The sequence below is a fragment of the Terrapene carolina genome, unplaced genomic scaffold, assembly GCF_002925995.2.
Source record: "Terrapene carolina triunguis isolate 2854851 unplaced genomic scaffold, T_m_triunguis-2.0 Scaffold137, whole genome shotgun sequence".
In the NCBI taxonomy this organism is placed as follows: domain Eukaryota; kingdom Metazoa; phylum Chordata; order Testudines; family Emydidae; genus Terrapene; species Terrapene triunguis.
This window is the reverse complement of record NW_020664488.1, coordinates 2,252,987-2,266,989: the sequence shown is the minus strand read 5'-3', so window position 1 is coordinate 2,266,989 and position 14,003 is coordinate 2,252,987. Positions and strand designations below refer to the sequence as shown.

The 14,003-nt window shown below is 58.9% G+C and overlaps 1 protein-coding gene across 1 annotated transcript; it reads left to right on the top strand.

Moving 5' to 3' along the window:
* Positions 1-3,377: 3,377 nt before the first annotated feature.
* On the top strand, positions 3,378-13,488 carry UTP14A (UTP14A small subunit processome component). The gene is made up of 15 exons (XM_026653387.1): positions 3,378-3,453; positions 3,830-3,999; positions 4,557-4,627; positions 6,223-6,287; positions 6,538-6,680; positions 6,960-7,115; positions 9,758-9,877; positions 9,966-10,060; positions 10,257-10,380; positions 10,473-10,550; positions 10,645-10,996; positions 11,372-11,727; positions 11,989-12,179; positions 12,263-12,362; positions 12,978-13,488. Exons 2-15 carry the CDS (start codon positions 3,943-3,945, stop codon positions 13,245-13,247), a joined length of 2,178 nt encoding a protein of 725 aa, XP_026509172.1. The 5' UTR covers positions 3,378-3,453; positions 3,830-3,942; the 3' UTR covers positions 13,248-13,488.
* Positions 13,489-14,003: the final 515 nt, after the last annotated feature.

Below are 14,003 nucleotides of genomic sequence, written 5' to 3'. Positions count from 1 at the left end.
TGGGTTGGAGACGGGCAGGCAACCTGCAAACTGGTGCTTATGTGGACATCTTGCAGCCCCCAGTGCAAGAAAAGGGGAGGTAGGAAGTGACCCAGGGAGGCTGACTTGCGGCCCCTCAGGGTGCAAGGCACCAGACAAGTCTCACAGGGCCCTGGGTCAGAACCTGGTGGAGCAGGAGGGTCCAGGTTCCCCTACCTCCCCTTTGGCTGCAACCACTGGATGAAGCGACTGCCAGAGACTGTGACCACTAGGGAGTGGACCACAAACCCATTCACACACCCCTACACCAATTGATACTGGATGAATGTCATGTTCTGTACACCATTTCCAAAGCCTCTTTGCCTCCAGGCATAATTTTATAGAATAAGTTTCCCCTCCCTTGCATGTTCAGATAATGTAGCGCCATCGCATTGTCTGTTACTACCTGAAGTACTTTGTATTAGACTTGAGATAGGAAGGACTTTAGAGCTAGTCTTGTGGCTCTCAGTTCTACAATACTGATATGTACATTTTTTTGGGGGGGGGGTGACCAATAAGCCCTAACATTGTTTTTCAGATGAGCTCCCCAACATAGTGTAGCTGCATCTGAGGTTTGTATCAGGGGGTAGCCGTGTTAGTCTGTATCCACAAAAACAACGAGGAGTCCGGTGGCACCTTAAAGACTAACACATTTATTGGGGCATAAGCTTTCGTGGGTAAAAACCTCACTTCTTCAGATGCATGGAGTGAAAATTACAGATACAGGCATAAATATACTGGCACATGAAGAGAAGGGAATTACCTTAAGGTAGGAGCGATAGGGGGAGGCTTACCTTAAGGTAACTCCCTTCTCTTCATGTGCCAGCATATTTATGCCTGTATCTGTAATTTTCACTCCATGCATCTCAAGAAGTGGGGGTTTTTACCCACAAAAGCTTATGCCCAAATAAATCTGTTAGTTCTTAAGGTGCCACCAGACTCCTCCGTTGTTTTACTGAGGTTTGTGTTACTGATGGTGGAGGAGAATTAAAAAGTGTACCTTTCATTGCATTTTTGAGTATCTGTCCCCCATATGAGTGACATTAACACCTGCTGTGGAATTACTATTTTGTGATGCATGCTATGCAAACCTGGTCTGTAACTTGTTCCTAGCCAGTGCTGAAGATATCTCAGCTGAAGATGAGCATATGGTGGCACTGCTGTGTTTGACAGACCCAGGAACTGAAGAAAAAGGGGAACTGACTGCGATAGAAACTGGAGAATATATATATTTTATATACCTCTCCTGTGGGAGAAAACCTCTTTCCACAGTAGAATCTACTATGGCCCCTATAAAGCAGACCCTTTGAAAAGGGTTTAAACACAACTTTTTCCATTTTATTTCTAATCCCAGAGTGGTAAAGAGAGAACATATTTGATTTACATGTACACCTCTACCCTGATATAACATGACCCGATATAATACAAATTTGGATATAACATGGTAAAGCAGTGCTCCGGGGAGGCAGGGCGGGGCTGCGCACTTCGGTGGATCAAAGCAAGTTCGATATAACGCGGTTTCACCTATAACGCAGTAAGATTTTTTGGCTCCCGAGGACAGCGTTATATCGAGGTAGAGGTGTATTAGAATGTCTTCCCTGGATGATGCTTTTATTACCCAGTCCTCTAGGAATGGGTACGCATACATACTCTGCCTTTTTAGGTACACTGCCACTACCAACAGGCATTTTGTAAACAGCTGAGGAGCTATGGATAAAGAAAAAAGGAGGACCTTGTACTGAAAATGGACCTCTCATACCATGAAAAAGAGGTATTTCAGATTATACTGTTTTACGGAAACACTCATCTTTTAAATCCAAAGCAGCAACCTCATCCCCAAGACAAAGTGAAAGGATTATAGAAGTTCTCTCTAACATCCAGAAACAAAATTTCTTTATATAAGTATTTCATTTCCTTAAATCCAAAATAGGGCAAAGCCCCATATTTTTTTAAATTAGAAAACGCGAGTATAAACGCTCCCTCTGTGATCTTGCAGAATTGTCTCTATCGCTCCTAACTGCAGCAAAGATCAAACCTTGTTCTTTAACAAAATGAGATGACTTTGATCTCTGCCCAGAGATGAAATGGGTGAGTTGTTGGGGGCGAGGGTCTTGATTTGAATTGTGTAACCACATGCAATAACTTCCAGGATCCACCTGTCTGATATTAACTCCTCGTGATAAAAACGGGACAAACAATCTCCAAATATCTGTATGTGTTGGATCAGACAACTGAATGTCCTCCTGGTACAGAACTGGTGAAGGTCTAGTCCCATGCATAGACCCTTCTTGATAAGGTTCAGGAGATGGCCACTGGGATCAGGGCCGGCTCCGGGGCTTTTGCCACCCCAAGCAGCAAAAAAAAAAAAAAAAAGCCACGATCGCAATCTTCATTCTTCAGCAGCAGGTCCTTCGTGCCGAGAGGGAGTGAGGGACCCGCTGCCAAATTGCCGAAGAGCCAGACTTGCCTCCCCTCTCCGTTGGCCGCCCCAAGCACCTGCTTGCTGAGCTGGTGCCTGGAGCCGACCCTGACTGGGATCATCTAACACTGTCGGGGTAACATGCCGTTCAGGCCAAAAAAAGATTGATGGATTTGGCTGGAAATACTTTTGTGCATCTGGATCCAGTGGGTACGAATGAAACTGTCTAACATTTTTCTCTGAATCCACTCTGAATCCATTAGCATCTTGCTTTTAGCCAGTTCTCCAAGTCGGACAGGGCCTTCTGACCGCCAGTGTTTTCTCCTAGATGGGTGCAGCCTGAATGGGCTGCCTGGGCCCCAAGAGATACAAAATAAAATAGAGACCCCACTGCCTGGGCCCAGAGAGGTTCCCCCAGTAGGGGCAATTCAGCCGAGTGACTGATGCACAGATGGTTTATCCTTTTCCATAGGGTGCGCTGGTCCGGGGCTTAAGCCCGGGGCTTCCTGGTAAACGCTCCCCGGCCACAGCAGTAGCGCCGCCGCCAGCTCGGCCAGCGCCAGGCCCACCGCCGTGCCGCTAGCAGCGCGTCCCGGGGGCTGGGCGCTCCCCGGGCTGGGGCTGGCTGGCCACACGGGGCGCAACGCGAGGAGCCGGCCGAGTCCCAGAGGCGGCGAGGCTGGGAGAGGAGGGGTCACCCCGAGCGGGAGACGGTGCCGGGGCCGAGTGCCCCGGGGACACAGCGCCAGGGGCCGCACGCTGGCTCCCCTGGGCCGGGTCCGAGCGCTCAGCGCCGGCCGGTGGAAGTACCAGCCCAGCCAGGCCTCCCATGACCCCCCTGCCATGGCAACAGCCAGAGCTAGCGTGCGCAGCGCGGGGCGGAAGTGCCGCGGCTCGGGGTGACGCCAGCTCTGTGCAGGGCGGAAGTGCGGCGCTTTGCGATCTGCGTCCCGCAGTACTTGTTCCTACCCACGTGTGCTGGCCGGGTGGGGAGCCGGGCTGGGCGCACGGCGGAGGTGAGGGGCCTGGGGGGCTGGTTCCTCCTCCGGCTTGCTGGCGGTGTCTGGGGACAGCCCGTCCCCGCTGGGCTCCGCTGGCTCCGCCCTGCCGCGGGGAGGATGAAGCAGCCTTGGGCTACTGTGAGGGAGCCGGACTTCCCGGTCCCCGCCGGGGGGGGGGGGGGGGGAGTTGGGGCCTGGTTAGGGTGACCAGACAGCAAATGTGAAAAATCGGGTTGGGGGTAATAGGAATCTATATAAGAAAAAGACCCCAAAATCAGGACTGTCCCTATAAAATCGGGACATCTGGTCACCCTAGGCCTGGTCCTGGTCCCATCTCTGACTAAAGCATCCTTGGCAGGCTTGTGCTGTCTATTAAGTGCCTGTTTCTCAGGTAGCTCGTCCCGCAGGACCTGGCTGGCCCCGTAGCCTGTGCGATCCTGTGCCAAGGGGACCAAGCCTGAGCCTGGCTCGTGTCTCCCCTGCAGCAGCTTCCTGGGGCGGCCAATGGCAGAGGAGGATTTGTTCCAGAGCGACCACCCTGTGAGCGCCAGCGAGGATGAGGTAGGAAAGGCTCTTGCGCCCCAGCACTGGGGCAGTGACCTCAAGGCATGGCTGCGTTTGGTAGTGCATGCCAGGCTGTTGCTGACAGGGGGGGTCGGGTCTCCCACGGGGGGGGGGGGGGGGGGGGGCGTTGTCCTGCCCTGGGGGGTAAATACAGTGAGCTCTATTGTCTTCTCTTGTGTTGTAGTAAAATTAGTGAGGTAGAATGGGGCAGGTAGCGAGGCAGCCGGGGGGGGGGGGCAGGTCATTGTGGGTGTATGAAGGTGGCAGTGTAGTGGAGGGAGGTCCCGGGGAGCACTTGAGAGGCAGTGGGAGCAAGGCATGTGGTGGTGGTGGGGCCTCAGGCTGAGCTGACATTTGTGTTTGGTGACGTGGGCACTGTGAGCACTCCGCTCCAGGGATCAGGCCTGTAACTGAAGGCCAGCCTTCTGCCCCCCTTGCAGACCTGCTGTAGGAGCAGGGCAGAGCTTCTCTGGTGACTGAAGGGACTCCTCGTGGCCAGGTGCCGAAGGTCTGTGCCAGTGCAGGCTGCATTAATTTTGTCTCCTGTGTGCCAGGGGGATGGCAATGAGGAGAGGCGGCATAGTCAGCTCTTGGAGGCCGTCAGCACCCTCGCTGGAAGGAAGCGGTGAGTGTCGGGGTCACGCTTGCTCATCACCCGGAGGCTCTTAGACATTCGTGTCCAGGCTGCTATGGCTCCCACGCTGTGCTCAGGGCAAGTGTGGCAGCAGCGAAGGCCCCTAGGCCCCTGGGGTGTCTGGGAGGCAGCTTGCCCCACATGCCCCCATCACAACCATAGACCAAGAGGGTCAGAAGGGACCGCAAAGGTCATAAAGTCTACCCCCCTGCCAAGATGCAGGAATGGCCTCCTCTCAGTGGTGCAGGAACCGGGGGGATCACCACATTGCCAGGGCCCTCCCACTTTTTGAAAGTTGAGGGGCCTGGCATGTCCACTTTTCACTGAGGCAGACCTCACCCCATCCCCCCCCCCCCCCCTCAAGGCCCCACTCCCCCGGCCAGGCCAGCATGGAGCCGGGCCAAGAAGTCCGGGCAGTTGAGGGGAGCTGTGGTGGACCCTCCAGTTGCCTGGGTTGCAGGAGGTCTGACAGCAGCCCCTGGCCCATGTCCCCGCCCGGCTCAGGGCAGATGGAGAGTCCGCATCTACGTGCCGGCTCCCCACAGCTGCCCGCGTGGCTCTCGTCGACCCGGCTCTGGCTGGAGGCCTCAGAGCCGCAGCCCGCCCATGATAAGAGCTGTGCGGGCAGCTGTGAGGAGCCGTGGAGTCGCGGGCTGGGCGGGGACACAGGCTGGGGGCCTCACCGCACCGCAGGCAGGTGGAGGCTCTACCATGGCTCCCCACAGCTGCCTGCCCGACTCTTATCATGGGCAGGCTGCAGCTCCGAGGCATGCTCCCCGGCCAGAAGGCAGATGTGGGGAGCCTGGGTCCCTCCACCTGCCCTGGGCAGGGGGCCCAGGACACAGGCAGAGAGCTTCTCTTGCCCTCCACCCCCCCCCAGGCGGTAGGAGGGGGCTCCCCGGCCCGTTCAGGCTTCCAGCTTGGCCAGGGGCAGGGCTACGGTGGGGCCCCTGGGATAAGTTCTCTCCAAGTTGCATGGCTGCACAGCAGACTATCAAGGGCCGCGCCAGGGAGAGAGGTGCCCCTCCCCGGGCTGTTGTGGCGACAGAGGGCTGGAGGGAGTCCTCTCTCCCTTGGGGCAGCCTGCACCCCAAACCCCTCATCCTCAGCCCCACCCCAGAGCCTGCACCCCCAGCCAGAGCCCTCACCTCCCCACATCCCAACCCTCTGCCACAGCCCTGAGCCCCCTCCCACACTGAACCCCTCATCCCCGGCCCCACCCCAGAGCCTTCATCCTCAGCCGGAGCCCTCACCCCCCAGATCCCAATTCTCTGTCTGAGCCCTGAGCCCCTTCCCACACTCTGAACCCCTCGGCACCACCCCTGCCACACATCACCTCCATATTGGTACACATAACAAAATTAATTCTGCACATGGATGTAAAAAATTAGTGGGAACATTGCGCCCGCCCCCCCTCCTCGCCCCCCACACACACATTCTCACACACTTTCGGGAGGGCTGTGGCACACTTGGCTCCTCTACATTTGGACTGCTTGTCGCGACCAGCAGTGGGGGCATTGCATGGGCAGGGGTGCTGGTGGACTGCACACAAGGGGTCCCCATGTATTCTGCCTCCTCTCTTCTAGGCGGAAGCTGGCTGAACGCACAGAAGCGAGCTTGCAGGTGTCTGAGTTCAACCTCAGCTGCGAAGGTGAGTTCCTTCTGGGGGGGGAGAAGACGGGATGGGATGAGCCTTTCTCCAAACTGTTTCTGCAGCTCTCAGGCAGGGGTCCCCCTGCTTAACTGGGTCACTTCATCCTTACTCCAAGGTGGTAGTGTGGGAAGCTGCAATGGGCTGCGTAGGGGGAGGGCGCAGGAACCCAGCAGATGGTTCCCTGTTGGCGCCCTCTGCTGGGAGCTCTGTGACATCCTGCCTGCATTGACTGCACTGGTTCCTGCAGGTGCCGGGGAGAAGCTGGTCCTGCCTGAGCTGCTGGGGTCCATCCGGGCCTCGTCCTCCCTGGGTATTCTGAAGAAGCAATTGAATAGAGTCAAGCAGAAAAAGTCCGTGGAGCTGCCACTCAGCAAAGAGGAGTCAGAGCGGGTAAGAGTCTGTTTGTCCGTCCATCCCGGCTGAGCCGGTAGTGCCTGAGGTGATGGGGGTAGGTCAAGGGCGGAGCAGGGTGGGAGCGAGTTGGGAGTGGAGCAGGGGGCAGCCATGGAGATAAGCAGTGATGGTTGGTCTCAGTCCTGTGTGGCTGAGCTGAGCCTCTCCCCATCTGGGTTACTTGCTGGGTTTCCTTGCTATCCAGACCTTGGCGCCTGGTGTCATCGCAGACCTGGGGCCTGTTCTGTCCTCACAGACTCTCTCTTGGGACTGCAGGTTGTGAGGGAAGCTGCCTACAATAAGACCTCGAAGGCCGTTGCCAAGTGGGAGCAGGTGGTTCTGCAGAACCGACGAGCGGAGCAGTTGGTTTTCCCCCTGAAGCAGGAGCAGATGAGGGTTGCACCCATCGAGGAGGTGTTGACCGGCTGGAAGGTGGGTGCTGTTGCATGGCGTCGGAGGAGGGGGGTGTCAGCACCAGCACAGGTGTCTATGCCCCTTTGGGGGTGGTTTGTGCCTGATCCCAACCCTGAGGGCGCTGGTGGAGCAGGAGCGCATCAGGCTTCTGAGCACTGGGCGAGCCCAGGCCCAGCCTTGCTGTGGCAGACAGGCCTGAGCTTCACACCAGCCAGCTGAGAGCCACGGTGAGAACGAGGGGCAGTGCCAGCTCCGGCATGCGGGGTGTGTGTGTCTGTGCTCTTATGCTAGCTCAGCGGGGCCATGGCAAGCCATACAGCTTCCAAGGGAAGGTTCAGTGTGAGGCTGGGCACACACACAGCCGGGCCACTTGGAGCTGACCTCCCCATGTCCTGCCCTGCGTTCCACACTGGTAGCTGATGCACAGCACTTTGCAGTGCAGACAGGCGCGCACGGTGAAGGTTGGGGGGCAGTGGTGTGTGGCCATCCCAAGCTCTGCTGGCTTACTCTCTGCCCCCCAAATCTGAGTAGTCTCCTTCTCAACCTTCCCAGGGCCAAATAGATTCCAAACCGTCCGGGGCCTCACTCAGGAAGTAGGGAGCAGATCAGAGCTGTCCTTTCTCTCTGCAGCTCCCTTCTCTTCCTGCTAAGTTCCTGACCTCAACCCAGGGTCCTGACACCACAGTCTCAGCTGAATACTGCTCAGCTGCTCTCAGCGCCTGCTGGGATGGGACAGGGAAGTGGGAGGGGGCTGCCTTGTTAAAGTCCGCAGCCCCCCAGCTCTGCCTTCTTCCCACCCCAGCAAGACCCTCTCCTTAGCCAGATTTTCACTCTTTCCCTCAAGCTCTGCAGTGCTGGAGCTGTCCAGTGACAAGGGACCCTTCCACTGGGGTGGGGTCCTCTTCCCCCAAACTGCGAGACAATTGCAGCCCTTCCACGAACATTCCCCCTGTGCAGAGTGCAAGTTGGGGCAGCACTGGCCCCCGGTGAGGCAGGAGACTGCTCCAGCAGTCCCAGTCCCTAGTGAGGTAAATGCATGGGGAACCCATAGCCAGCTGTGTGTAAGGCTCAGCACCGGGGCCTAACGGTCTCCAGTCCAGAGGGAAGCACGTGCTGTGACTGCCCTGCCAGCAGTGCAAGGGCTGAAGGGGTTCTCTGGGCCTGGCCTCGCCGAGCAGTCCAAGGGAAATGCAAAGGCTTCGCTGACCACTGCACGCTTGCTTGTAAAATTCTCCCCCCAAAGAAGGATGCTTAGGACTGTAAAAGTGAGAGCTGAGAAATGGGTCTGCGCTGTGCACGGAGAGTCTGGCTCTCTGGGGCACCCACAGCAGGAGGCCCAGGTAGGTCCCAGTGATGTGATGGGTTCTGAGGAGCCTCTTTCAGATGAGGTGGGAAATCAGCCTTTCGCTCCCCCAGGGTCCCAGGGCTTTCTCTCGGGGGGGTCACCCGGGAGTCCTCTCTAGACACTGCCACGGGGAATCCCTCCCATACAGTCCCCACATTTCCCCTGTGGTTTTGGTTGGCTTTGGCCGCTTCTTGTCCTGAGCAGCTGTGCATGTTGCTGTGCATGTTAGGCAGTGGCTGCGTAGTGCCACAGAGATGGCTGTGTTCTGGTGCTGGCTGTTGGCTGAGATGAAAGGTGTCCTCTGGATTCTGAGCACACATGCCTGGGTGGCTGACAAAGGGCTGTCAGATGGACATTCTGCATCCCATCTCCCCCCTGTGTTCCCTGGGGCGCAGGGGCTTCCTCTGAGGCACTGGCTGGGGAGTGTTGGGGGGCGGGGGGTTGGACTGGGGACTGAGCCAGGGTTGCTGGGTTTTATCATTCACCTCTGCCTCTCTGACCATGGCCAAGTCTAGCCTTCAGGGCGCTGCTGGGCAGTGCCCTGTGTTGATAGTGGAGGCTTTCTAGCTGTGCCTGGTATTCTGGGGGTGCCCACCCCATGTGCTGGCTGGGGGTGGCTGGTCCACGCACCAGGCCTGGCTTGGTTTCAGCCCTGGGCTGATGTTGAATTTTCACCAAAAGCCTTGTGAAAGCGGCAGGTTCTTGCTGTTGTGCCCCCTTTGCCCCAGCAGACTGGCCTCAGGAAGTCCCCAGACCCAAGTCCCCACCCACCTAACCCCCACCACCTGGGGGTCCCGATCCTGCACCCTGAAATCCCCACAATAGTGGGGACCAGATGGGGCAAAAGGATAGGGGGCAGTTAATGGGGATGTCTCCCTGACCCTTCTGTGGAAATTGCCCAGTGATCCATAGTACACTTGTCTGGGTGCCCCCCACCCGCGGAGCCTTGGGTTCGATTGGTGTCCCCTCCTTGTGTCCCCCCAATCCCCTCCCAGGAGCTATGGTGAAATGGCCCCCACTCCTTTGGGTTATTTTGAGGGTGAGGAGCTAGCTGAGGCTGGGGGCTCCCATGTGACTAGCAGCCCTCACTGAGGTGGGGCATCACCTGAGCCCTCACTGAGGTGGGGCTGCTAAGACTGGCTGGTGGCTCCCCTTGCTAACCTTGGGGCCCGCAGGAAGAGGGTAATCCCTCCCTCCCTCTGGGCCTGTGAGGGGGAGTGGGTGGGATGGCCAGAGCCCATGGCCGGGGAGATCCCAATGAGGTTGCCCCCGCACACCTTGTATGTGCTCACTTGCTGCCCTCCTTGTCCCGAAGACCCGAACGCCGCTGGAGCAGGAGATCTTCAGTCTTCTCCATAAGACGCAGCAGCCGGTGACGGACCCGCTGCTGACGCCTCTGGAAGAGGCCTCGCTGCGGGCGATGAGCCTGGAGGAGGTGAGTGGGCCGTGCCCTCCCTGTCCGTGCCCCCCTGGGGTGCAGGCCCCCCTTGAAGCTGGCCGTCACCCTGTGCTGTGTGTTTCAGGCTCAGCTGCGCCGGGCAGAGCTGCAGAAGGCCCGTGCCCTGCAGTCTTACTATGAGGCCAAGGCCCGACGAGAGAAGAAGATCAAGAGCAAGAAGTAAGGAGCCGGCCACGCAGGTGTTAGTGTGTGGGGAGGTTGGGGGGCCTGCTAGGAGCCCTGGGTTCCACTTGCCCTGGAGCCTAGGTGCGGGGCGGGTCAGCGATGAGCCAGTGTGAGCTCTCTCACTTCCTGCTGTGGGAGGGCAGCTCGGCTGGCGCCTTCACCTTCTGGCTGCTCTGCTCTCACTGCGCAGGTACCACCGAGTGCTGCAGAAGGGCAGGAGTCGCAAGGCCCTGAAGGATTTTGAGGTGCTGCGGAAGCTAGACCCCGAGGCTGCCCTGACAAAGCTGGAGGAGATGGAGAGAAGCAGGATTGAGGTGATGCCTCGGGGACACTCTGCACCCTGAGATTCCCCAGCCGCCCAGAGAAGCCCTTGCTGATGCCTCTCTTTGCTTTCTTCCCTCCCCAGGAGAGGATGAGCCTCAAGCACCAGAACAAGGGGAAATGGGCCCGCTCCAGGGCCATTATGGCCAAGTACAACTTGGAGGTGAGGAGCTGTTGGGGGAAGGGTGGCTCTGTGTTGGGGGCAGTGTGGGGGCTTTTCTGGGCCTGGCTGTGAATGTGTTCCCACATCCCTGCAGGCCCGCAAGGCCATGCAGGAGCAGCTGGCCAGGAACAAGGAGCTGACCCAGAAAGTGCCTATGGAGCCAGAGGGCGAAGAGGAGGGCAACGTGGCTGGGGAAGGCCTCCTCCCAGACTCCATCAATGAAGTGCAGCCCAGCACGGACGGAGCCAACCCTTGGATGTTGGGGAAACCCAGCAGTGAAGCAAAGGACTCTGGGATGCAGGAGGATCCCAAGGACCCCAGAGAGTCTGTTGCCCCAGAGGATGCTGGGAATGAGGGAGAGGAGGTGTCAGAGGAGGAGATCTTGTTACAAGACTTTGAGCAAAGACGATGTACACGGCAACAGGCGGGGAGCCCAGAGCCCAAGGGTGAGCAGGCTGGGGCCAGATGTCGGGAGCCCGGAGCCCCATTGTGGGCACGCCGGGACCTGATGTCGGGAGAGTGGGCAGGCCCAGGGCTGGATGTCGGGGAAAGAGGTTGGGGGCGGGGGCGGAGTCCCTTGGGGGGGGGCAGGCCCTGGGCCTGATGTGGTGGGAGGACAGGAGTCAGGTTTGGAGCCTCCTACCACCATCTGTCAGGAGCTGGTTGGGCTGGAAGAGAGGCTGTGTGAATCCCTTGCCACCCTGCTGCTCTGGGAGGAGCAGCATCTCTCACCCATCAGCCCGCTGGGCCCCCCCATGCCATCCTTGGGGCCTGTTATACCCACAGCAGGTAGTAGTGCCTTCACCCAGTGCTCTGTGCAGGTGCTGGTGAAGCGGAAGAGGAACACTTGTTTGTGGAGCTGCTGTCGAATGTGCAGACGGATCCTGGAGTGGAACAACCTGCCCAGGGGCCGGAGGGGCCGCTGCTGTCCGAGCAGCTGGGCAGGCTGTGCACACCGGAGGATATAGATGCTTTGGGCCAGGAGGAGGGGGCAGAAGAGCAGGAGCGGCCCTGGCCCACCGGGACACTGCAGGAGTCAGAGGAAGAGGGCAGTGCTGGGGGTGGCCATACGGCCAAGAAGGCACCTAAGCAGAAGATGATCAATCTGCAGGCGGTCCTGGCTGGGGAGTCCCACGTGATCCACTGTCCTGCCCAGCCGGTCTCTGTGCAGGACGAGGTGAGCTGGGCTCCATGCTGCCTGCTACTATAAGGAGTGGGGAGGGGGCAGGAGGTGCCATGGGTGCTGATCTCTGTCTTAGTGAGGGGGCCAGGTGGGTGCCATGGGTGCTAATCTGTCTCAGGGAGAGGGCAGGTGGGTGCCCTGGGTCTGATCTCTGTCTCAGGCAGGGGGAGAGGGGCAGGCAGATGCCATGGGTGCTGGTCTCTGTCTTGGGAAGGGAGGTAGGCGGATGCCATGGGTGCTTATCTATCCTGGCAGGAGGAGGAGGCTGCAGACCAGAGGCTGGTGATCAAGGAGGCCTTTGCGGGGGACGACGTCATTGCTGACTTCCTGCGGGAGAAGCGCAAGGTGGAGCAGGCGGGGAAGCCGCAGGCCATGGATCTGGTTCTACCTGGATGGGGCGAGTGGGGTGGCACGGGGCTGCGGCCTAGCACCAGGAAGAGGAAGCGGTACGTACAGGCAAGACCAGGGCATGGGGGGGATGTCTCGCCCCTCGCTGGAGCCTTGCAGCCTAATCTGTCTCGTCTCTCAGGTTCCTCATCAAGCCGGTGCCGGGGCCACCCAGGAGAGATCAGCACCTGCCCCATGTCATCATTAGCCAGCAGCGCAACATCCTGGCTGCAGCACACCAGGTGAGGGGAACCCTGACTGCCCTGGTGGCAGGTCCTGCCCCTTGGGGCAGGCCACGCCCTGTGGGGCCCCACCCACTCAGAGGTTAGCTTCCCCGTGATGAGTCCCTGGATAGGAAGGAGTTGTTCAGCCCTCAGACAGACCAAAGGGCACTGTGGGGACAACTAGAACCACAGTGGCTCCAGTGCACAGGCTTAGAGTAGGCTGGGCAGGAGCTCTGGCCAGCAAGGAGGCGTTTCAGGAATCACTTCCCTCCCAGGACCAGTCGCACCAAACCTCCATGAGCCCTGGCCTCAGCTGACTGTGTAGGGGGTGCCAGGGTTCCAGCTGCAGCAGGGAGGAGCAGCACTGACACCACAGCTTCCCTGCAGTAGCCAGCATCACAGCTGGGCTCTCCTCTGCTTCGGGGCTAAGTCCCCACCAGCCCTGAATACTGGGGTAGTGGGGGCCTGGAGCGAAGATCCAGCCTATGTGGAGCCTAGCGCAGGCAGCTCTCCCTCTAGTGTGGGTCTCTAGTGACCCCCTTAGCGTGCCCTGGCTGCCCTAGCGGAACCAACCATGCCCAGTCTGGTGCCAGGACAGGGTGCTGACCCTGTCTGTATCTCCCCCTCTGGCAGGTCAATGAGGTCCCTTTCCCCTTCGACCGCCGCCAGCAGTTTGAGCGGAGCATCCGGGCGCCAGTGGGGCCCACGTGGAACACACAGCGAGCCTTCCAGAAGCTGACAGCCCTCCGCATCCTCACCCAGCCAGGCCACATCATCCAGCCCATATCTGCTGAGGACGCTAGCCCCCAGAGCACCATGCCCACCCGCAGAGGGGGCGCTGCCCTGGCGCCCACGCCTCAGCATTCCAGGCACCACCAGCGCCCCCACAAGAAGGCTCGCTAGGCCAGTGGGGCCATGCTGCCCATGGCAGCGCAGAGACTGAGGGTGGCTGTGAAGTGTGTGGCCAGGCCCTGGCGGGGCTAGGAGCTGCTTGGTGAGCAAGTGGGCCAGGCTGGCCCTAGGTAAGGGCAGAGGACACTGTGCCATGCTCCTGCCCCAGAGGCAGGGGCACTGTCCTCCACCCACACAGTGGGCTGCATTCATCTGGAACCAAGCTCCTTCCCCAATAAATGCCCTGTCTGTAGGCTCCTCTGTGCAGTTTCTGCGCCTCGCCCCCACCCCTGGGCCCTTCCAGGCAGGCTGCAGGGGGGCGGGAGTTGAACTAGTCTGTTTTAGGAGAGCAGAGCTTGGCTGCTAGCAGCAAGGGTGTCCTACCCAATGCTGCTCCCTCCTTCCCCAAGCGAGGGCCAGGTCTGGCTGGGCTCAGCTGCTCTAGCTGATGTTGTGTTACACCCCACCCCTGCAGATAGGACAGTTGGATTTTCCGGGGGGAGCAGAGCAGGAGTACTAGGGGAAGGGTGGGCAGTCCCTCCTGGTATGGAGGCAGGCTAGGATTTGGGAATGGAGACAGGGTGCTCTGGCTCATTTGGTAACCTGGGTGCAAGCAAACAATATGCATGTGAATACAGCTAAATGTAAATGTGCACAGCTGGGAACAGAGAGTGTCGGCCATATGCACAAGGTGGGCCACTCTGTCCTGGGAAGCAGAGACTCTGAAAAAGGTTTGGGAGTCATGGTGGATAATCAGCTGAACATGAG

Excerpts from the sequence above, each read along its gene's own strand:
- UTP14A (XM_026653387.1), top strand. The coding sequence starts at position 3,943 with ATGGCAGAGGAGGATTTGTTCCAGAGCGACCACCCTGTGAGCGCCAGC. Across the intron at positions 6,288-6,537 it reads GTTCAACCTCAGCTGCGAAG|GTGCCGGGGAGAAGCTGGTC; the intron begins GTGAGTTCCTTC and ends TGGTTCCTGCAG. Across the intron at positions 6,681-6,959 it reads GCAAAGAGGAGTCAGAGCGG|GTTGTGAGGGAAGCTGCCTA; the intron begins GTAAGAGTCTGT and ends TTGGGACTGCAG.